Genomic DNA, 25079 nt, shown 5'->3' on the forward strand with positions numbered 1-25079 from the left:
ACAAAATATAAATAAAGTCAGACAGTAACCTTTGACAATAGCGAACACAACCATGACACATGGAAGGAGGCCCTAGAAAAGTCTGCCTGGCCCCTCGGGAAATATTTTTCAACTACAACTACACAGGGACGCACATATATATATATATATATACATACACACTAGTTGCAAAGGATAGTAAAGAGGGTGCTAGCAACACCATAGATAAACAAAAACTAATAAAATGCCATAAAATAGAAACAAACTGACCCCCACCCCCATGTGTCAATGGTAAACGCTGATGCCAATGCCATAAGTGGGGTATAGGAAAGACCGAATCCCACATACCATTAGAAAAGTATGAAACAAAACAGGGAGAGGGATGAAAGAAGTCATCAAATAGAGCCCAACACACACACACACACTCCCCAAGAGGCCCGGGTGGAATAGCACTCCAAGTATAAAAAATATATGTCATATAATCCCATAACTCACTTCTCCTGCTAGGTCAGGCAGAGCACAGCAGCACATAGAAGATGCTTTCAAAATCAATATGATGTAATAAAATTTAACCTTTTTCTTCTATTGTGTGTTACACCATAAATATTTAAAGTTTCGTATACTGTAAGATGTACAGTACTTCTTTTTATCATGTTTTGATGATACCTCCAGTAGCATTAGACTAATAACATTATGCCCCCAATATATAGTTTTGCCCTTTGAGGAAGATCTAAACTTACTTCTTGCCCCAGTGACACCCTGTCACACTCTGAAACACATGATATCTTGGGGGTAGAAAGTGGGGAATGTTTCTATGGGGTCACACACAGCAATAAAATTTAGAATTATGCTCAGCTAACCATGTAATTTAGATGCCTCTGCCAAAATGCACAGCCAAGAAGATCACTTTGCTACTTCCAGGTTCAGCTTTACTGTGCCTCGGATCAACACCATCATATATCACTTATCTTGGGTAAGTGGTATTTTGATTAATTGTGCAATATAAATATATAAAAAACAGAAAAGGTATGTGTGAATTGCCTGGCTACGCAGTTTATCATTTGTGTTATGGAATAACCGGAGGTAGCCTCTAGTGCTCCACAGACCGGGATTCCCCAGGGCGCGGAATCTAAGCCCCGACCTGCTTGTTCACCAGGGCCCCTGATGGTGGGGATGGACTTGGAGCAGGCCGAAACCAGGTCACGGCCCCTGGGTGCAACCAGCTGTGATAGAAGCACCTGCCGGTGGTACGCAGCAGGTGTGAGCCTGATGTGAGGAGGCGGAATGAGCGAAGTCAGACAGGCCAGGTCGGTAACAGTGGAGGCAGGATGGTACAAGCGGCAGGCAGAAGAATAAAGGCCAGGTTCAGTAACAGGAGATCAAACGTACAGGATTAGACAGGAGAATGGTCAGACAAGCCAGGGATCAGAGCAAGAGACAGTCAGCGAATCAAGGTCAGGCAGGGTCGGCAACAAGGCAATCTCTCAGGAATTCAGGATACAGGAAAAGACCATATGGCAATTTTAGCACAGTCAGATCCAGTTTAAATAGGGCGTCCTGCGCTCCCATTGGTGCCAGGCGCATGTCCGCGATCGCGAGTGCACATGCCTGAGCGCCGTTGCTATCGCGGGCACCCAGGTCCTAGTGCCCGCACGCTAGTGCGCCCCAGCATACTGCGCATGCGCAGACCCGCGCGCCACGGTAAAGCCTGGGGTCCCTGACAATTTGTATATAAATCACGATATTGTCTGAACTGAATCAATTTTGTTAGTTAAATAGCAAACATACACTGATCAGCCATAATATTATGATGACCAATCTAATATTGAGAAGATTCCCTTTGCAACCAAAACAGCTCCTTTAGATGCCAAAACAGCCCTGACCCGTTGCAGCATGGACAATAGTAGACCTCTGAAGGTATACTTTGGTATCTGCCACCAAACCGCCAATAGCTGATCCTTTAACTCCATTAAGTTACATAGTTAGTCTGGCTGAAAAAAGACAAAAGTCCATCCAGTATCAACCAAAAAAAAGTTGTGAGGTAGGGTGTCCATGGATTGGGATTGTTTTTCCTGCACATCCCACAGATGCTTGGATTGAGATCTGAAGAATTTGGAGCCCAAGTCAATGCCTCAAACTTATTGTTGTGTTACTCAAACCATTCTTGAACCATTTTTGCAGTATGGTAGGTTGCATTATCCTGCTGAAAAGAGATGTGCATGATGGAAAAAGGTGTTTACTTTTAGATTCGTTCGTTAAGTTAACAATTTCATTTCTTCATGTTTGTTATGTTAGAATGATTCACTTCGGAATTTGTTTCAAATATTCGGATTTGTTTTGTACATTTGTCATTGTCAGGAATGGACTCGCCAATAGTGGTGGGAAAACCTGCCTTGTGGGTTGCAGTACCAGGGCTGGCTAGCGGGTGCTCTCAGCAACCAGAGGCTCATTCCTGCAATCAGCCAAAACACCTGAGGCTGATTGCAGGAGGTGCATATAAGGAATGACCAGGCCTGTGATCTGGGCCTTGGTGTATGTTTCCCATGAGCCCCTGTACCTGGTATCCTGTGTTCCTGCCTTGTTGCTGACCCTGCTTTGATCCTGACCTCTGCTGACCATCTCCTGTTGAACCCCTGGCTTGCCTGACCATCCTTCTGCCTGATCCTTGGTACCGCGCTGCCCGCTACCTGCTGAACCTGACTTGTGACCCCGACCATTCTCTGCTTGCTCCTCCTGTACCACGCTGCCCGCACGATACCGACCCGGCCTGTCTGACTACGCTTACTTCACCCGACGATCCATCCCGCACGGATCACCTTTGGTAAGTCTGCCTGCCTCTTCCCATCAGACTCCATTCCTGCACTCCCCTGCCAGTACTCTCTACTATAGCCGGACGCACTCAGGGGTCGCGACCTGGTTCCAGTCTGCACCAAGTCCATCCCCACCATCAGGGGCCCTGGTGAATAGCAGGCTGGGACTTAGACCCCACGCCCTGAGGAAATCCATGCTGTGGGCTGCTAGAGACACTGCCAGGTGGCACCTGACAGTACCTTACTGCCTGCCTGACCATTCCACCTCTCCAGCCTGACTACGCCTGTGTTCTTGAAGCCTGCTACTTCCCTGTGTCAGTCCACACATTTCTGGTCATACCCAGATCCCTAACAGTCATTTTCAAATCGATTTGAAATTCAAAATTTGAATTTGGGCTGTATTCATTCAATTCTATTTTTTTATTCTATTCTATTCTACAGCCTAAGTAGGAATTATCAGCTTATTTCACTTTTATACCTAACTGTATTTATTGCAATATGTTTCCATTTCAAATTCATTTTTAAATTCAGATTCATTTTCAAATTCATTACTATTGTGATTCAGAAATTGTCCGAATTTTGATTCATAACGAAACGAATCGCACATGCCTACTGCTGAAAGAAGCCACTGCCATCAGGGAATACAGTTACTTTGAAGGAATGTACTTGGTCAGCAACATTGTTTAGGTAGGTGGTACATGTCAAAGTAACATCTACATGAATGGCAGGACCCATGGTTTCCCAGCATGATTCATCAGACCAGATAACCTTCTTCCAGTGCGCTGTGGTCCAGTTTTGATGCTCACCTACCTATTGTAGACTCTTTTGGCTGTGGACATGGGTCAGCATGGGCACTATGACCAGTCTGTGGGTACGCAGCCCCATATATCCCGCCGACTTTGAGGTGCCGTTGTAACAAGATAATCAATGTTAATCACCTTACCTGTCAGTGATCTTAATGTTATGGCTGATGTGTATTTTCACTTGGTAATTTACTGTTTGTATAAAGCTCCACTATGATGAAAAGTGGACCATGTTTGCAACAATCAGAATATTTTTTTCAGTTGACAGTGCACATAATAAAATTACTAATAAATATTAATTAGAATCATTATAAATGCTCATTCATGTGTTATTTCTCCTTTTATGTTTAAATCCTTGCAGGTGAATGACCATATATTTATAGTTCTTTGTTTATTTCAGATTTAATACTATTGCAGATGTCTCTTACTGTACTAGCCAAGGGACTTCTTGGCTCTTCCATTGTCTGTGCCTACCTTTATACTCCTGAACTTTACCCCACTGTGCTCAGGTAAGCATATCAATAGGGAATACCTGGTGTACACAATGCTGATTTTGAGCAAGCCAACGAATCTCACATTATTTTAGATACATGAAGATATATAGAGGTGTATGCACCAGGGGCCTTCTTTAACTCAGGTTTCTAATATTATCCCTCCTCCACATCTAACTATACACAATGGAAAAAAGTTACTGTGAGGACAGGGAAAACTGTACCATTTAATTCATAAATCAATCCAAACTGCAGTAAAGTCTGTTAATGATACTCCCAAATGAGATCATGTACATGATGTCCTGCTAAATAATGTAAATAGTTCAGACAAAGCAAAGAAGAGCCTCCTTTACTAATGAAAATCTGACTCTCTTTTAGTGGAAGCATTACCGCATACCATTATGGCTTTAAAACTTTGGTTTAAACTGATATATGCTTGATGCTTGGCAGTATTTGAATGTAAGACCATTAACCTTTCAATTGCCTTGATTGTTAGAAAAAGAAACACACTACCAAGTATTCTCCAAGCAGGTCTCAAGCCTGCGTATATGTATATGTACCTGTGATCCTCTGATAAGCTATAACCTAAATCTTCCATAGGGAAGTTGAATAAAATAAAACCAAAAAAGGTACAGTATGGAAAAGCATTTTTAGGGAAATAGTCATAACATTTATGTAGAGCTACCCCCGTAGGACCCGCTAATAGTGTTGGGTCCTCTATTCTCACCTTGCTCTGTATCAGACCTCAACCCCTGTGACACCTCACGTTATGTCACCTTTGGCAGCTTGGATTTGTGAACTTTGCAGTACCTTAAGGTCACCCAGTAATCAAACTCAAGACTATACAGTAGGTAAAAGCATATATTTTCTCTTGAGAAGTAGGTGCACAAAGTATAATGGTACAGTATGTGGTAACATTTCAATGACAATGTACACCAATAATAAAAAGTGAACTTTTACATGTGAAGCATAAACTGCAGCTCCCCACAAGTGTATGACAACAGACAACACATAGTTAATGTAGCAAGAGTATAGAGCTATGATATCTGGGCATACCAATGATGGGTGGATTAGACCTAATCTCTAAACAATATACAGTCCTCAGTATAGATCTTCTGCCAGCTGTGTTGGGGCCCTTGTGTTATTGGTACACTTGATGAAAGCTGGCCACAACTGCACACAGTGTAGTGGTAGTGGGCTATACAGGGACGGACTGACCATTTGGAAACTTGGGCACTGCCCGAGGGCTTGGGGTCAGTAGGGGGTCCCATGAGATGCCCCTGGTACCTTTTTCATAGGCTTTTTTGAGTTTGGGCAAGCACACAGGGGCCCCATGATCCCCTATTGCCCGGGGGCCCCATGAGTTGTCAGTCCGCCCCTGGCTATACACTGTAGATCAACATACAGGACAATGGACTGAACAGATGTAAAGTCAGTATGGACCCTGCAGACTAGCCAGGAAGGAGGAAAGATAACTGAGTGTAATATGACTTGTATAGGTAGATAACTCTAAATTAGGTCAATAACCCACTCACCAGCTCCTTGACTTGAGGTGACAGACTGCAGTGATGAAAGGGCCCCTCTGAGGACTGGGGTGTGCTGATCTCCCCATAGCAGCTTGGTGGCTGGCAATCTAGGCTGGTGCAATGCACTAGGTCACGGGTGTCAAACTGGCGGCCCTCCAGCTGTTGCCAAACTACAAGTCCCATAAGGCATTGCATAATTGACAGTTACAAGCATGACTCCCAAAGGCAGAGGCATTATGTGACTTGTAGCTGGAGGGCCGCCAGTTTTTTACCCCTGCACTAGGTGCACAGAGTCCATCATCACTGCTTAGTGCATGAACTGAATTGTTCAGCAGTCAGGGTGCGGTGTGCCATTTTCTTCTCCCTCTGGTGTCGGATGGGCAAGAGTTTGCAAAGTTGGGTTGGTGGTGCGATCTTCAGACAAAATCAGGAGACTGTACCGTAACTAGGAATGCAGCCAGGCCTCTCCCCCTCTCCTTACAGACTGGAGCAGTACCCCCCTTGTCAGGCGACTGATAGACAAGAGTGGAAGGGATCAAGTCAGCAGTGTGGTGTGCAGGCCAACTCTGAGTGGCAGCTGAGGATGTGGTTGTGCCTCCCTCTTTCTCTCTGTGACAGACAGAAGCAACTCTTTTCCCCTCATGCAGATGACAGACCAGGAACAAGTAAATTCAGAAAGGCTGTGACTGAACGGCAAGTGGGAATGCAGCTGTGTTTCTGTCCCTTTGACATACAGTGATCCTCTTTTCCTAGATGTTCTGTCTGTGGCTTGTAGCTCCAGCCTTGATCAGTACAGACGGTTGAAAAATCCAGTCAGAACTCTAGTCAGAAAATACAGTTCCCAGCATTCTCTCTGCTCCCAAGCAGTTCAGGAAGGTCAATGTGCTCATCATCCCCATCTTGTGGCAAAAAAAAGAAACTGCTTAATTTAACTCTCACATTACAGTTATTAGACATCCTGCACACTTTAATAACAGAAAACCTTTTACATTTATAACTGTGTGTTTATTTTGCAGCGTAGGTATAAATATGTTTTGCTGATATGGGGGCAACACAGAGGTGAACTTCAGCAGATATTAAAGACACAATACATGCAGCTCTCTAATCATTAACACATCATTAAATGTATTTTTAAATGGAAATCACTGTAAAAAAATAAAATTGACTTGGTATTCACCTCCTGCATTATCTTTATAGTCTGTATAGCAGAGCTCAGAGAGGAGGTGATAGAAGCAGCACAAAGAGCAATTAAGTGATTGAGCTGGAGCGATTATGGCACAAAACCAGATCCCCTCAAGTGTTCACCCTTTACAAATCCGCCTTCCTCACCTACACCTCCTCCCTCCATGCCGCCAAAAAAAAGCCTACTTCATAACCCTCATCAATACCCTCTCCACCTGTCCTCGCCGGCTCTTCTCCACTTTCAACTCCCTACTCTCCCCCCCCCCCACCTCCACCCAGTACCTCACTCACCGCCCACGAGATTGCCAACCACTTCCATAACAAGATCGACGCAATCCGTAAGGACATTGCCAATACTCAATCTACCTCCCCACCTAGCCTCCCTCCCACGATAACCCCCTCAACTCTCCCCTCCTCTGACCTCGCTACCACCCTGACCCACACCACACCTAATATCCCGCACACTAAAACCCCCCCCAGCACTTCACTCCTTCGGCCTTGCTACCACTGAAGAGGCCACTAAGGTCTTCTCAGAAGCCCGCCTCACCACTTGCCCCCTGACCCTGTTCCCACACAACTCCTCCGGTCACCCTCCTCCTCCTCCATCCTACGCTCCCTCACCCACATCTTCAATCTCTCCCTCTCTACTGGCGCATTCCCCTCCCCCCTAAAGCACACACACATCACTCCCTGGACCCCACCGACCTGAACAACCTTAGACCCATCTCCCTGCTGCCATTTACATCCAAACTCCTTGAGTGCTTAGTCTATAATTGCCTAAGCTCCCACCTCAATGACAACAACCTCCTTGATCCCCTACAGTCTGGCTTCCGTCTCCTACACTCCACCGAAACCGCCCTACTCAAAATCACCAACGACCTGCTAACCGTCAAAGCTAATAGCCACTACTCAGTCCTCCTCCCCTCCTCCTTAATAAACTATACTTCCTTGGCATCAGAGACTCCGCTCTCTCCTGGCTCTCCTCCTATCTATCCCAGCGCTCCTTCAGTGTTACCTATAACACTGCCACCTCCCCCTCTCTCCCCCTCTCTGTTGGGTTCCCCTAAGGCTCTGTCCTCGGGCCCCTTCTCTTCTCCATCTACCCCTCCTCCCTTGGCCAACTGATACACTCCCGCGGTTTCAACTACCACCTCTATGCCGATGACACGCAAATCTACCTCTCTACCCCTCGCCTCACCCCTTCAGTCTCCGCCCGAATCACCTGCCTATTGAACGACATATCAGACTGGATGTCACTCCACTTCCTCAAATTAAACCTTTCCAAAACCGAGCTCCTAGTTTTCCCCCCAGCCCACACCCCCCCCACCCTCTCCATCACGACAAATAACGCCACCATCATCCCACCCCGCAAGCCAAAGTCCTAGGTGTCACTCTAGACTCAAACCTGTCCTTCCTACCCCATGTCCAATTGCTGGCAAATTCTTGCAGGCTCCACTTCCACAACATCTCCAAAATACGTACGTTCTTAACTCCAGACACTACTAAACAACTCATTCAATCCCTTATTTTCTCATGACTCGACTACTTCAACTCCCTCCTCATTGGCCTACCTCATCACAGACTATCCCCGCTCCAGTCTATCCTGAACTCAGCGGCCAGACTCATCCACCTTACCAACCGCTCCGCATCTGCCACCCCCCTCTGCTCTGTCATTCCCTCCATTGGCTTCTGATTGCCCAACGCATAAAATTCAAACTTCTAACATTGATGTACAAAGCTATTCATAACACTGCCCCAAATGACCTCACCGACCTGATATCCAAATACCACCCAACCCGTACTCTTCGCTCCTCACAAGACCTCCTACTTTCTAGCTCCGTGGTCTCCTCCTCCCATGCCCGACTACAGGACTTCTCTGGGACTTCCCCCATCCTCTGGAACTCATTAACCCAATCCATCAGACTGTCACCTACCCTCCTCACCTTTAGGCGCACCCTGAAAACCCATCTCTTCAGGGAAGCCTACCCAACCCTCACCTAACAGCCGATCTCCTCCACTCCTCCTACCACTCCATCCCCCCACAGCCACTTCCTCCTGTACCACTATCCCCTCCCTCCTAGATTGTAAGCTCGAAAGAGCAGGGCCCTCGAACCCCTTGTGTATTGCTTTGTTACTGTATTGCCTCATGTACTGTCCCCCACTATATTGTACAGTGCTGAGCAAACTTTTTGGCGCTATATAAATACTGTATAATAATAATAATAAAGAGTGAGGTAGATGTCTTGAAGTACAAGGAGCCATTCTGACAACAGACGAATGAAAACCTTAGAGCCTGAGAGATTAACTCATCAATGTGCTACTTCTCCTTTCACTGTTCAGTCACAAGGTGGGGATAGGGAAAGGGCCTGTAACTGTAACTGAGAAGGAACAGATTCCTACCCCTGTTAGACAGGGCAGTGTTGAGCAAAGCTGTGCTGGGCTGGATGAACAGAAAAATCTTAGTTGTTTGCCTGGAGTTCAGTTCAGTCATGGACTCCACTAGACCTCTGAAGGTATGCTATGACATCTGGCACCAAGCTGTCAGTAGCAGATCCTTTAAGTCCTGTAAATTGGAAGTTGGGCCTCCATAGATCAGAATGTTTTTTCCACACATCCCACAGATGCTCGATTTGATTGAGACCTTGAGAATTTTAACACCTCAAAAAATACTTTAGCTTTTAACACATATGTAGTTAACAGCTGAGAAGTCCAGCACTATCTTCACCATAGCCAGTTCTTCATTGGGCTTACAATCTCCAGGACTGCCATCTTGGATGTGGGAGACAGCTGTGATTTCTTGATGTATTACAGCCAGCTCTCACCTGTGCATGTGTTAGATCAGGTAGCATAGCCAGATCGGTTCCGCAGCCCCCTGGGATGTGTGACATGTCCCAGGAGATTGCGGACACGGTAGGTAGGCCAAGCTAATGTAATTTTTTCCTAGGCGAGAATTGCAAGAGTGGGAGCTTTTATCTGTCACAGAAATGTGTTCACTCCCAGAAAATAAACAACTTTTGTTAGTGGAGAGGGGGAGGAGAAGGATGAGTGGTACTTTCACTTGTAAATGAAGATTCAATTTAAGTAATGGATCTTCTTGGCTCAGCAATTCAGTTTTCTGGGTCATCTCTCTGCATCTAGACTACGTATTGGTCAATGAATAACCATAATCACCTCTGTCTAGTGAGCAGAGAGCTGACTCACAAAGTAGTGATGCTAGACATGGAATTAAAGGATACATTCACCTTTTGAAAATTTTTTTGCAGGTAAAAAAGTGTGTGTTTGTTATTTTTTGTTGCAGGAGCCTGTAAACCATTGATCGCTGGTGCCATATAGGTCTCCTGCAGACCTGTCGGTATATCTGCCTGCCTGTACAGGCAAGCAGATATACTATCAGGAAGAATCAATGAACTACCACAGTGCTCCACAGCACCGTGGTAGTTCATTGAGAACTACAAGCCGACAGCTGGTAAGGGTGTTGGGACTTGTAGTTTCTCATTCACAGAGGACTGCGTTTTTTAAAAATTTTGAGAGCCTAGCCACATACAGGAACCTGAAATCCAATGACCACTTTGAAAGCCTGAAGGTGCGTAAATTCCTAATTTTACTTCCTCACTACCGAAAACAGTTTTGGAGGCCCTGAAATGCCAGGATAGCACCCCCCCCCCCCCAATGACCCCTTTTTGGAAAGTAGACACACCAAGGAATTTAAGAAGAGGCATGGTGAGTATTTTGCAGATCTAATTTTTTCTCACAAGGTTTTGAAATATAAAAAAAGAGAAGAAAAAATATGTTTTTGTTTTCTTTCATTTTCCAAAACCTTGTGGCAACAAACGAGATCTGCAAAATACTCACCATGCTTCTTATCAAATTCCTTGGGGTGTCTACTTTCCAAAAAGGGGTCATTTGGGGGGTTTGGTTCTATCCTGGCATTTTAGGGCCTCCGAAACTGTGATAGGTAGTCAGGAAGTGTAATGAGGAAATAACGCCCTTTAAAGGCCTGAAGATGCTTATTGGATTTTGGGGTCCTGTGCTTGGCTAGACTGCCAAAAAGCCTCTCACATGTGGTACCCCCATACTCGGGAAAAGTAGCAGAATGTATTTTGGGGAGTAATTCCACATATACCCATGGAATGTGTGAGCAATATATCATTTAAATGACAATTTTGTGTAAAAATATATATATTTTTTTATCATTTTCCAAAAACTTGTGGTAATTGTGGAAAAAAATAAATGTTTCTATTGACTCAACATGCAGCTCAGCAATTAGTTTGGGGTGTCTACTTTCAAAAAAGGGGTAATTTTGGGGGGTGGGGGTATTTTATGCTCAGCATTAGAAGTTTATGTCACACATCACTAACCACCTGACACTTTTTGTTCACATGAAAAAAATTTGTATTTTTTTGCTAGGAAATTACTTTGAACCCCCAAATATATTTTTTTTAAAGCAGACACCCTATTGAATAAAATAGTGGGTGCTGCAATTTTTTATGTCACATAGTATTCGCGCAGCGATTTTTGAAACACAAATGTTTTTTAAAAATATACTTTTTTTATTTTTAATGCACAAAAACACAATATATTGGCCAATTATTTGGTAACATATAAAAGATGATGTTATGCCGAGTACATAGATACCAAACATGACATACTTTAAAACTGTGCATGCCCTGTGCAATGGCAACAAACTGCATACATTTTTACTATCCATAGGCAACGCTTTAAAAGCCTTTACAAGATACCATTTTAGATTTACATAGGAGGTCTAGTACTAGAATTACTGCCCTTCATCTGACGTTTGTGGCGATACCTCACATGCATGGTACAACCGCTGTTTACATACCGGCACAGGTGTCAACACTCGAGCACGCTGGTGCGTGCGTTGGGGGGGGGGGGGTTGCGACGGTGCTTTTTTTTTAAAGTTAATTTGATTTTTTAAATTATTTTTACACTGTAAGTTTAATTTTTTTTTTCTTTTTTGATCACTTTTAATGCTATCACAGGGAATGCAAATATCCGCTATAACTTCAATATTCTTTTTTCAGAAATCTGTGGTCTATCAGACTCAATATATCTCCTGTGCCCTTAAATTATCTAATCTCACCAAGATCGGTGTGATCAGATGCTTTCCCAATTTACAAATGGCGCCTGTTATATCCTACGAAACTAAAGTGATGAAATGCTCGTAGCTTCCGACTTCTTAGACTATAGATATGTTTGGCACCATTTTGGTCTCCAATCAGCTCTATGGTCAGCTGGCATAAACACTGGCTGCATTCTCAGTTTCCCTCGATGGCACGGGACTGCCCGAGAAGGCCATGGAAGGCAGTGGGTGTCAGGGAACAAGAAGATCACTGCAGCGCATGAATCTGGACACTAGGACCCAGGCACGCCTGTCACCAATGACGGCGCCGGGCAGGCACTAGGACCCAGGCCTTCCTGTCGACGCTGGGCGGGCTATTTAAAGAGCACCTCAGTGCTGATTCAGTGCTGACTGGTCTTCAGCTTCCCCCCTGTGTCCTGCCTGTTTCAATACGTGTTCCTTGTTGCTGACCCGACTTGTTCCTGACTCTGAGTACTCTCCTGTCCCTGGTTCCCGACTTTGGCTCTGATCCTGACTTTGGCTTCTCCCTCTGATTCGGTACCACGTTGCCCGACTGTTATGACCCTGGCTATCCTGCAACGCCACTTCATACCTGGCTCCACCGTGCATCTGGCAATCCGCCAAACCTGCCTAGGCTCCTACAACTCCGCTCCAGTCCTGTCTCCTGGCTGCATACCTGGCTCTGCTGTGCATCTGGCAATCCACCAAATCTGCCTGGGCTATCGCTGCAGTACCCTAAGCAACTGATACCCTGCCTACCAAGGCCATCATCCGCAAGAGCCACAAGCAAACCAATGGCGCTCTTGTCCCCCTGGTCCCTAGACTCCCTCTGTTCCAACCTTAGCGGGGTCAGGACTAGTGACACAAGTGAGGCCGACCTCATCAATTCAGTCTCCCACCAGGTACTTGACAGTACCAGTCAGCCAGTGATGGAGTCTGAAAAGGAGGCCTGTGGAGGATTATATTACCGACTTCCGTATCTGGAGTTCCGATACTCAGTGGAATGAGTCAGCCCTTTGTTATCAGTTCCGTCTTGGCCTGTCTGACACCCTGAAGGATGAGTTGGCCTGAGTGGGGGTACCAGCAAGATTGGAGAATCTGATAGACCTAACAATCCATATAGACTGTCGGATTCGGGAAAGGTTGCATGAAAAGCCTAATGGAAAATTCTGTTATGTTCTGGAAGTGGGGTCCCTACAAATACTGTCTCACCAAGCCAGCTAGAAGGAGCTTTTGGAGACCACAATTATCCGCAGCAGAGCGTCACCGATGGCAGAAGTCTAATCTCTGCCTCTACTGTGGTGAAGCAGCACATTTCGTGGCTACCTGCCTGATAAAACCTCACAAACCCCCTCCCAACTATTGTTACATGATGCACCCTCAGGGAACAAGCCGAACACACCTCTTTCCATCTGCAACTACAGCTGGCCAAAAGGACTTGGCCATTATTGACTCTGTAGCTGTAGTGCCTGTAGCTGCTTTATGGATGCTCACTTTGCTACTCAAAATCAGATTCCACTCCGCATTAAGGCACAAAGGCTTGCAGTTCATCTAGCAGACGGGTCGGGTATCAGTTCTGGTCCTGTAACACAAGAAACCTTGCCAATATTCTGCTATTCTCTCTCTGGGTACCAAGAATTCCTATGTCTGGATATTATTACCTCTCCAATTTTTCCAGTTATCCTCTGTATGCCTTGGTTGAAAGCACACAATCCAACCATCAATTGGTTGTCTGGAGAAATCTCTTTTCCTTCAGAATATTGTCGGACTCACTGTACTCCCAGAGAGGTTGGTGTGCCTACTCCTCTTCTCAGTATCCACTCTGACCCTGAAACTATGAAGCTCGTCCCTGTGGTATATCACAAATTCTTGGATGTGTTCAATAAGAAGAGTGCCAACACACTTCCTCCCCATTGTCCCTATGATTGCCCAATTGAGCTCCTACCCGTAGCCGAAATCCCTTTCAGTAGAATTTACCCCTTATCCAAGATCAAATTAGAGGTCCTCTGGGGGTATATAGATGAAAGCCTGGAAAAAGGGTTTATTCGGCCTTCTACTTCACCAGCAGGAGGCGGCATTTTCTATGTGGAGAAGAAGGATGGCACTTTGAGACCTTGTATTGACTATCGGGACTTAAACAAAATAACGGTCAAGAACCGTTATCCCCTTCCTTTGATCCCCGAATTATTTCAAAGACTACGAGGTGCATGTTATTTCTCAAAATTGGATCTGAGGGGTGCTTACAACCTAGTGAGGATTCAGGAAGGGGACGAGTAGAAGACAGCTTTCTGAACCCGATTTGGGCACTTTGATTATTTGGTAATGCCCTTTGGTCTCTGTAATGCCCCAGCCACCTTCCAACATCTGGTAAATGATGTATTTCGGGACTATCTGGACCTATTTTTAATTGTGTATCTGGACGACATCCTGGTTTTCTCAAGCTCCATAGAAAGTCATCGAGACCATGTAAGAAAGACGTTAGATCGGTTACGTCAACATCACCTCTACATAAAAGCCGAGAAATGTGAGTTTGAGAAACAATCTATCCAATTCCTTGGGCTGGTGATCTCTCCTGAAGGCATCTCTATGGACCCTCAAAAGGTGTCCTCCGTCCTAGAATGGCCCATTCCTGAAGACAGAAAAGCAGTACAGTGCTTTATAGGGTTTGTGAATTTCTATAGAAAATTTATCAAAAACTTTTCCGGAATCCTCGCACCAGTGACACAGCTTACCAGGCAACATATCCCCTTCAAGTGGACTCCTGAGGCCCAAACAGCCTTTGAGCAGTTAAAGACCCTGTTCACGTCTGCACCCATTCTGAAGCATCCAGATCCTGTTCTAGCCTTCATCCTTGAAGTTGATGCTTCGGAGAACGCGGTAGGAGCCATACTGTCACAAAAACTGGGACCCAAAGCCCTTCTGTACCCTGTCTCATTCTTCTCTCAAAAATTGAGTATTTCAGAAAGGAATTATGATGTGGGAGACAGGGAGTTACTAGCTAACAAGGCAGCACTGGAAGAATAGCGCTACTAACTGACGAGACCTGCTGACATACACCTCCTAGAACGAATGACAGTGGGGATCAGTGGGGGGGCACGCATGTGCGCTCTAAACCCGGAAGAGCAAAGCGACGTATGGGTATGTGCCATTGCCTGCAGCTACCGCCCGTCCACAGTACATTGCGGGAGAGAAGTGGTTAAAGCATAAGTTCACCTTTTGAAAAAAATAATAATAAATGCACTTTTTTTGCAAAAGTGCAAAAAAAAAAAAAGGTTTTTTTTTACAACTCCTAAAAGCCCCTGCCACTAAAAATGTCTTAAATACTTGTGCTTGGACACATAGGGTAACATGGAGAGATGTTTGGAAGCTGTAGAGAAAAACGCCTGACGCCCCTAAAAGTGGCTGCAAAAATGCCCTGTGTGCATGAGGCCTTACAATCTGAGCAAGAACCCTGACAAGTACTGCAGGAAAAGGAATAGAACATCACTAAAATTGAAACTGATGTCAGTGTTTTATCTTATGAAAAGAAAGAAGCTGAACCCCCTTCAATCTCAGTCAGAAAATCTGTAAGATGCAGTAAGGGCATGCCAAAGAGAAGCTTGTCATACATGGTTCATATGGTTCCACAGCTTGAGCTTGTGTCATGAGAAGAACTGCAAAAGCTATCTGTTCATGAAAAGCACATGTCATTCGCTACAACAGATGTAAGGCAGGGCCATAGATTAGGCAATTATGCGAGGAAAGAAAATCGCTCAATTCTCCCATTAGCACAGTAAGTGTAGATGGGGAAGTCCCTTCAGCAGAGCTAGGGTGTTCTCCTGGTGGGTAGGGTGGGTCACGAGGAGACGTCCCTGCTGGAAGAACACAATGATTATTGCTAGCTGGCACTAATTGCATCCTGAAACTCTGACATGGTAGTTGTACCCAATTTAATCAATGGATTGACTTGTGTACAATCAACCTGCCTATAGATGGATCGAATCTCGGCTTGTCCCTGCTGAACCATCAAGATTCAATCCATCTATGGCCAGCTTCAGGCTTACAATGGAACAGAACTGCTTGGAGCTATCCAGCTCATTCAATCTTATGTCAGCTGCATTCCCTTCTGCTATAAACTCGTGGCTGCTTCAGTGACCAGGAACATGTAGCAGAGGGTTCTGACTAATGAGTAGATGTGACCAGAGGCTGATATTCTGCTTATTACAGCTATTTATCAATAATCAGAGAATTATCACCCAATCTTGACACCCTGCACTGTGCCTTGCCTGTCACAATCCTTCCTTCGGTGTACCGACAATCAGCTCTTATCTGATGCACCAACACACTAAGGTCTGTTCTCTTTTGCGGAACTACCTGGTTATGATATAATTTCCTGTCTCTAAGAGTTCCAGTTGTTTTCTAATAAAACAAGAATGGCCAAGCTATTTGTTCAGAAACATCTTAACTGGCAAGAGTCATATCTCCAGTACAGGGGTGGACTGACAACTCATGGGGCCCCTGGGCTATAGGGGATTGTGGGGCCCCTGTGTCCTTGCCCACATTCAAAAAAAGCCTATAAAAGGTACTAAGGGCATTTCATGGGGCCCCCTACTGACCCCGGCTCGGGGGAAGTGCCCGAGTGCTCGAATGGTCAGTCCGCCCCTGCTCCAGTAGCTTTCCAACACTAATGTTTTAAAAGCATGTGCAAGAAGAGACATGTCTCATGCTTCTCTTACAGCAGTTGGCTTATGAGAATTGCATTCAGTTGCAAAGAAACTACCAGGACTATCATATCCAGACTGCTGAAACAGACTTTCATCTCAAATTTCAATTTAAAGGTATTAGTAACAGGATAAAGAAAATATAGAACTTTTTATTTGCAGTCCATTGAAGATCAGTTTAGAAACAAGATTCCATATCTGCGTAGGTAGAAAAAAAGCTATAAAATAATAAAATGCATAAACTTGGATATTTTGCAGGCAAACAGGGATGGGATTCACCAACATGATGATGAGATTGGGTGCGGTAGTTGCCCCCTTGGTTATGATGACTAAAGCATACGTGCCATTTCTTCCCGTTGTCATTTTTGGAACAGTGTCCATTGTCTGTGGACTGCCAATTTTATGGCTACCAGAAACTCTCAAATGTCCTCTGCTGGATACAGTGGATGAAGTAGAAGCTAGGTGAGTACAATTAGATGATGTTTCTGATCAACCATGCCCCTTTATATCTTGTAATTAATGGTTAGGGCTCTTTTACACAGGCCTCCTAAACTTAGCATAATGTCCAGCATATTTCCTCCCCCCAGGCAGGCCAAGAGCAATGTATAGACTGTCATTAACATGATTTGCTCTATCATATATATGGCAGTGCTATTGTAAGTACGAGTACAGTGTACTTCTGGGGACAACTGTCTAAGAGGGGGATTTCCTCAGAAAGATATAACCTCCTGTTGCACCTCTGGGACAGGGAAGTGAAGGAAAACTTCCCCAATGATACATATACAGCACTAAATATACTGACAGGGGTACTAACCCTTCTCTACACTATAAAAAAACTAAAAAAAAAAATGTTTGGGCTTTACGTATACTTTAAATCCACCCTCTATTACTAATGCTGTTTTTACACTATGTGAATTTTGGATGGTTACTGAGCAACCAGCCAAAATTCGCTATGTGGGTGAGCCTAATTGGCAGGTATTTAAAAAAAAAACATAACACATTTTTAATTGTATATTTAACAAACCAAAAGGTAGTACATAATAAAAGTTCATTGTCAAATGAGATGTATAGCCAAAGCTATTTTGATTATACTTCTGGGGTTCACAGGAGTGTAGTTTGTTATGCACTCCTGTAACCTGTTTTCAGCCTACAGAGGGCGAAAGCCTGCTGTCTGCTGTCGTCACTCAGCAGGCCCAGACTCAGGAAAGATCCCGACTTTACAGTCGGGATCCACCCAGATGCTTGGACCAGCAGCTGACTCAGCCTCTCAGCGAGCTCCTGGGAGACTGAGCCAGCCACTCCCACCGCCTCCACAGCCCAGCGCTCCAGCGAGCACTTAAGGGGCAGAGCAGAGAGCTGGTGAGTGACAGTCACTGGCTCTCTGCTCACTAAAGACTGAGAACTGAGTGATCAGTGGTCTTTAAGCACTCAGATCTTAGTCTTAAAAGCTATGGGGGAAAGATGCAGCATCGGAGGTGAGTATAAATGTTTAAGTTTAATATTTCGTACACCCATACTTCTCTTTTAAGGTTTACATACACTTTAAAGAAAACCTGTACTCTGAACTTCTAAATATAGGAAAGCCTGTGTCTCAAACTATGTGACAGCACACTGATGCTTGGTAATTGGTGCAATGCTGTCACATGAAGAAGGGAACAATCTTCAGCCCAGTGTAAGCTCCATCTAGAGCAGGGGTGGGCAAACTTTTTGACTTGAGGGCCGCAATGGGTTCATATATTGGACCCGGGGGCCGGACCCAGAGTAGATGAATGATGTGTATGTGTCATCCATAGTAAGTATAGTAATATTCCCCCATAGTAAGCATAATAATTAATCCCCCATATAGTAATTCATCCCCCATAGTAATTCGTCCCCCATATAGTAATTTGTCCCCCATAGTAATTCGTCCCCCATAGTAATTCATCCCCCATATAGTAATTCATCCCCCATATAGTAATTCATCCCCCATATAGTAATTCATCCCCCATATAGTAATTCATCCCCCATATAGTAATTCATCCCCCATATAGTAATTCATCCCCCATATAGTAATTCATCCCCCATAGTAATTCATCCCCCATATAGTAGTTCATCCCCCATATAGTAATTCATCCCCCATATAGTAATTCATCCCCCATATTAATTCATCCCCCATATAGTAATTCATCCCCCATAGTAATTCATCCCCCATATTAATTCATCCCCTATAGTACTATTCCCCCCCAAGTAGTAAGCCAAGTCCCCCCTGTGTCAATTTACTTACCTTTGCTCCGCGCGTTCCTCTCGCCGTGTTCCCGCGCCGTTCCGGTCTTCAGGGCGGACTGTGAGAGGAGCCTAGCTCCCCTCACGTTCGTCACGCTGCCCCACCTACACACATCCTGACAGCCAATGTATCCCGCGCCGTTCCGGTCTTCAGGGCGGACTGTGAGAGGAGGCTAGCTCCCCTCACGTTCGTCACGCTGCCCCGCCTACACACATCCTGACAGCTCCACGGGCCAGATTAAAAGGTCCGCCGGGCCGTATACGGCCCGCGGGCCATAGTTTGCCCATTGCTGATCTAGAGTGTCTTGGAGATTACACATGGTTGTCTTTCTTTACTTCTGATGGCTGGGAGCAAAGAAAAATGAGTTATGTGCTGTTGAGGAGGGGTACAACTGTTAATGCTTTGCCCTGTTTAATCAGTTTGCAGTTCACATCTGGGCATTATGTATCACGGGTAGAAATGGCATGATTTTGCCCACGATCTCAAAGCTCTGTGCATAAATGACAATGCACCACGTGTGTTCAGATGCCATTCATTTTAAATGGCAATTAAAACGTGGTACAGTTCTGCCAAAACTGATGCACAACGAATTGTGTTACAAACGCGGCAAACAGCATCTCGTAGAGCATGTCGCCCATAAGAAGCTCCTGCTCCTTTTTGGGTGACAAACCTATTGCAATGTGGTTTTCCATAATTGCAGCACAATTTATCATGTGACAATTGTGGCAGGACCACATTGCATTTTAGGTGCCATTGAAAATAAATGGCACCTGAACACACATGGTGTGATTTTCATTTTTGTTTTGGGATCGTGGGCAGAATTGCTCCCAAAATGCTGTACAAAATGCCCAAATATGAACAGAGGCAACTTCCTAGAACAATGGGCCTTTGAACTTTGTAGAAAATTTGACTACTCCAGGAAGAACCGTTTCCTTAGCACAGCCCCCTCCCTCCTAGCACATCATAGCCCTGTCCTGTTCTTGGAATGTACATTTACTATCTGTGCTGGCCCAGCTCCTCTGCCTCTCCCCTCTTCTCAATACAGAACCTTTTATGAAGCTGCCAGGGGTGAGGAAAGTGCAATACTAAACAGTGTCACTTGTTTGACAATTCTGTTTCTGCTGAGAGTGCTGAGATCACATGCAAGATAGTGGTGCCCAGCATCATTCGTAAAGCTTTACAGGTATGAAGCATGCATAAAAAACATTACATACTCATTTCCGATGTGATAGGCAGTGGGCAGATCAATAGGAACTGAGGGGGAACTAGTCTCTCAGAATCCCCATCAGGCTCTGCCCACTGGTGGTGTTTGGCCGCTTTTCATTGGTAGGTATGACACTGGCGGCCTAACCAATGAAGCTAATACGCATCACAATAATAAAGTATTAAGAATTACGAGTATAGCTTTTTTTTTCTATGTTTTGCATAGGTCGTATACTATACTTGTGTTTATGATAACACTGATGTATACCTGAGTATTGCCACACACAGCCATTCATGTTTATGGGAGGTTTTACACAGTATCTGGGCTTTCCTGCTGGGGGAAACGCTGACATTTATGATGCACAGACTCAGCCACCCGTGTGCAAGAGCCTAATCAGCATAACAGAAAAGCCAAGCAATAATAGTAACAAACCCGCAACCTATATCTCTCATTTGTCTTAAAAAGTTTACTACTGACATGCATGTTGGCTTTTCATTCACCCTAACTTCACATGTATCAGCTGGCAGGAATAAGCCAAGTGTCAAACATGAAGAGCTACAGTGAAAAAAACATTGATTTTAGAGAAATTGCTGAGAAAAACACACAGATTTACAGACTTTATTAGCAATCTAGTAAAGTAGTTTTCATGTCATGTCTGTACAACTATATTAAACATGTGCTTTTTCTGCTTTTATTTTTCTTCAGAGGCAAGAATGCTACCAGTAAAACCACAGAAAAAGAATCTGTATATGGTACCAAACTCTAGAAGACATTTATTTGATATCACAATGTTAAACTGCGTAATGAAGCAGCAGTGGGTGCCCTAATATTGTAGTCCATACCTGTTTCGCTACATCATGGTTAAAGATTCATTAGAACACCAGACACTGAAAGTGAGACATCAGACCTACCCTCCAGTTCAGATCTCCAAGTTTCTTTCATCTGCTGACATTTCTATATAATATAGATTTTCAGAATTGCAACAGAAAAACTAGTACTACTAACACATTCACTTTTTTACATGACCATGTTAATGGTTCTCAGACTTCTAGGAGCTATTTTTTTTTTCATTTTTTGGATGGATCTCATACACGATGGTAAAATAATCTACCTTCCTTAACACAATCTTTTGGATAGCTATTGGATTGTAACATAAACCATGATCATAAGAAAAATATGTAGGTGTCATTACTGATGACCTCCTTCTGAAAATGCTTGTATTAGATATCTTCATGACAATGAGGGTCATCTGCCCAAGGCTGTGGGTTGGAAGAAGTCATCAGTTGATAAGTAGATCCAAACATGTGAGCTGTCAAGCTAGTGGTCTGATATCTGCAGTGTTATCCCCTTACCAGGGGCGGACTGACAACTCATGGGGCCCCTGGGCAATAGGGGATCATGGGGCCCCTGTGTCCTTTCCCAAACTCAAAAAAGCCTATGAAAAAGGTACCAGGGGCATCTCATGGGGCCTCCTACTGACCCCAGGCCCTCGGGCAGTGCCCGAGTTTCCAAATGGTCAGTCCGCCCCTGCCCCTTACAATATCAAAGTGGCGAGTTGCCGCAAACTGAAAATAGCCACTCTGTTCTAGTGAGATCCTGGATCTGGAAGTTGACAATGACTTCATCAATTTGGCCTTTCAACCCTCCATCCATCAGTCAAGTTCCAGGAGATGAAGAGGCTGTGGCAGAGTGTACCCAACAGAAACCATATACTTAATGGCAGTGTAATGATGTGATTTTCTTTCCTGCAACCATTACTAGTCTAATACATGACCGAGTTATGGGAACTTTAAAGTCATCTGGTAAAGCAGGGGTCTCCAAAATTTTAAAACAATTGGCAAGTTTACTGTTCTACAGACTTTAGGGGGGCAGACTGTGGCCAGTGGGAGTAGAAAATTATCCAGCATCAGTGGGGTTAATTGATGCCTTAAACTTGTTAGTCAGTGGGACTAAAAAAATTGAATAATGCCTGTGGTCAAAAGGATAAAGAATACTGCCCCATCACTTATTAGAGGGATGAACAGTTTCCCTTGTGGGTTTCAGTGGGGTGCCTCATTGTTGGTATCAGTGGGAGGAATAGTGCTTCATCTGTGTCAGTTGGAGGAATGGGGCACCATTGTTAGGATCAATGGGAGGAATATTGTCCATTGTTGATGTCAATAGAATGAATAATGCCCCACTGTTGGATGGGAGGAATAATGCCCCACTGTTGGATGGGAGGAATAATGCCCCACTCACTGTTGGTGTAAGTGAAAAGAATGGTGTCTCATTGTTTGTGTCAGTGGAAGGAATAGTGCTCCAAGGGCTGGATAAAGGCAAGCAAAAGGCCGCATCTGTCCCATGGACCACAATTTTTCAGACCTCAAAGAAAAAAAGTGCATTGCCCAGACTCATGACTGACAAAGACTTATCTACACAGACTTTAGCTAGCCACACACTTGTGGAATTTTGTGTAAACATTTTGGTTTTCTAATGGTTAGTGGAGTTGCGATAACTCAATAACTGTGTCAGTTTAGAAAACTCGGTCATGTATTAGACTAGGTTCACATACACTTATGGACTTTTGTGTAAAAATGTTGGTTTTCTAATGGTTAGTGGAGTCAAACTAATCTTCACTTCCAACCCTGGTGACAAAAAATTTGAATTCAAAATCGAAGGAACAACATTTTAAGTGAATGTGGGGAAAAAATGTATGAAAAATAATACATATTGTGATCAAATCTGCTTGATATGTCTGTGGTTACATTTAAATAGCAGATCCGGATGAAATTCTAAGGGCTTTCAAACGAAATTAGCTAATGAAATTAGATTTAATGATGGTGAGAGAGAATATTTTAAAGTCTAGTACACACGATCAGAAAATCGGATGAAAAATACCACTTTCTAAGCAATTGTACAAAATCTGATCGTTAGTGCACAGCTTTCATCCAAAATTATTTGAAGGGACAAGCACGATACCAGATCATATGATTTTTGTTTAATCAGTACAGTTTTTGCCCAAAAATACAATACAAATACATTACATCACTTCTGATGTAATAATATCAAAATATTCTGCCAAGAATTTTCATACAAAACGTGACATTCAACTTGTATATGGCCAGCTTTAGTTAGGATCATTAATCATGGATTCAATAGATTTAAATTTTTTTCTTTCATACTATCCCTATAAATCTTTAAGATTAACCATAAAGATTTTGTAGCAATCCCTTCAAGCGGTCATACATAATTATTCAGCATGAAAATGTAATTTGTCACTACTGGGTTAACAAAACAAATGAGCTCAAGCCTTAGCCAAATTAGCATTTTCAAGTTCCATGTTTGTGCATAATTTATCACTATGAATCTAGAAAGAAAAAAGTAAATAACATTTATGTTTTTTTTTATGTTTTATTCTTGCTGAGCAGAAAAATGAAAAGCTATGTAGCAGCTCTGAAAAACCCCTGAAGTCAGCAATGTATCTAAAATATTGCAGCTGGTGACTGTTTCAGCTTGTTCTATCATTGTTAGTAAGGGCAAATGTTCCTACAGGCTCCAAGATTTCACTGACTGGTGAAGGCATTCTATATTAATTAGTTAACGCCTGATTTGCATCTTAGCAACTGTACTACCAAATGGAGAGCAGATTTTATATTGCAAAATATGACATTCAAATATTCAACTTAGAAACATTTATTTAAAGAATAATTCCAGATTCAGCAAGAAACAACAAATATCTGCATGGCCATACTTTACATTTGTGCAAATACGAGGGGTGTTCAAGTCAAACTGAGACTTTTAATTTTACTGGTATAGAAAGGGATGCTAGCGTGGCGGTACTACACGCAGTAGCATGTGGAAAGTTTGTTCTATTACTGATAGGCTGCAGACATGTCGCGGGCCAGTTCAGAGACCGCTAATCAAGATGGCAGATGTGCGTGCATGGAACAGCATGTGGTGATGAAGTTTCTTGTGAACGAAAGTGTAAAACCCGCAGATATCTACTGAAGACTTCAAGCATAGTACGGTGATGAGCTGCTGAGCCACAGTAAGACATTTGAATGGTATAAACGTATCAAAAATGGTGTCAGTAACAATCCCAGCCCACATCAGTCATTCCTGTGAACATTCGGTGTGTGGAACGCCTCAACCTGGATAATCGCAGCATAACCTGTTGTGAAACTGCACAAGAGATCATTCTTTCTGTAGAAACGGTGAACACAATCATTCATGAATGTCCTAGGATGATTCAGGTGTACTGATAAATCTTTCTATGCAGAAGCTTTTCAGGCATTAGTTAAATGCTGGGATAAGTTTATAAATGTAGCAGGGGAGTATATAGAAAAATAAATGCAGTTTCCACTCCTTGAAATTTGTTCTTTTATTATATAAACGAAAAAGTCCCGGCTTGACTTGAACGCCCCTCATATATTGCATTAAAAATTCTTTGTACCTCCTGAGATCTCAGTTCTCAATATACTAATGAGCTCCCTGGCCAATCTGATAACCAAAATATTTGTCAGCATATAGTTCAAGGTGGAGTTGAAGAAAGGGGGCTATGGAAGTGCCAGCATCCCAGTCTCTCCAGGACCCTGGTCCCAAATCTGTGGCTTGGGGGGAGGGGTGGTGAATTTGGCAGCTGACAATTATTGTGCAGCTTTGGGGGCCCCTACAGACACTTTTCCGAACTTATATACTTACAGTGGGGATCAAAAGTTTGGGCACCCCAGCTAAAAATTTGTATTAATGTGCATAAAGAAGCCAAGGAAAGATGGAAAAATCTCCAAAAGGCATCAAATTACAGATTAGACATTCTTATAATATGTCAACAAAAGTTAGATTTTATTTCTATCATTTACACTTTCAAAATAACAGAAAACAAAAAAATGGCGTCTGCAAAAGTTTGGGCACCCTGCAGAATTTATAGCATGCACTGCCCCCTTTGCCAAGCTGAGACCTGCCAGTGTCATGGATTGTTCTCAATCATCGTCTGGGAAGACCAGGTTATGTCAATCTCAAAGGTTTTAAATGTCCAGACTCA

The 25079-nt window shown here is 43.7% G+C and overlaps 1 protein-coding gene across 1 annotated transcript in view; it reads left to right on the forward strand.

Moving 5' to 3' along the window:
- Positions 1-21234, forward strand: part of LOC149445295 (solute carrier family 22 member 6-like) — a 97132-nt gene extending 75898 nt beyond the window's left edge. Inside the window, exons 8-10 of the mRNA XM_089653956.1 lie at positions 3993-4101; positions 16851-17054; positions 20765-21234. Coding sequence (XP_089510082.1) covers positions 3993-4101; positions 16851-17054; positions 20765-20825 — 374 coding nt within the window. The 3' untranslated portion in view covers positions 20826-21234. The remainder of the gene's footprint in view (positions 1-3992; positions 4102-16850; positions 17055-20764) is intronic.
- Positions 21235-25079: the final 3845 nt, after the last annotated feature.

The sequence above is a fragment of the Staurois parvus genome, unplaced genomic scaffold (genome assembly GCF_062004578.1).
Source record: "Staurois parvus isolate SC_StPar_1 unplaced genomic scaffold, SC_StPar_1.0 ptg000730l, whole genome shotgun sequence".
Taxonomy (NCBI): domain Eukaryota; kingdom Metazoa; phylum Chordata; class Amphibia; order Anura; family Ranidae; genus Staurois; species Staurois parvus.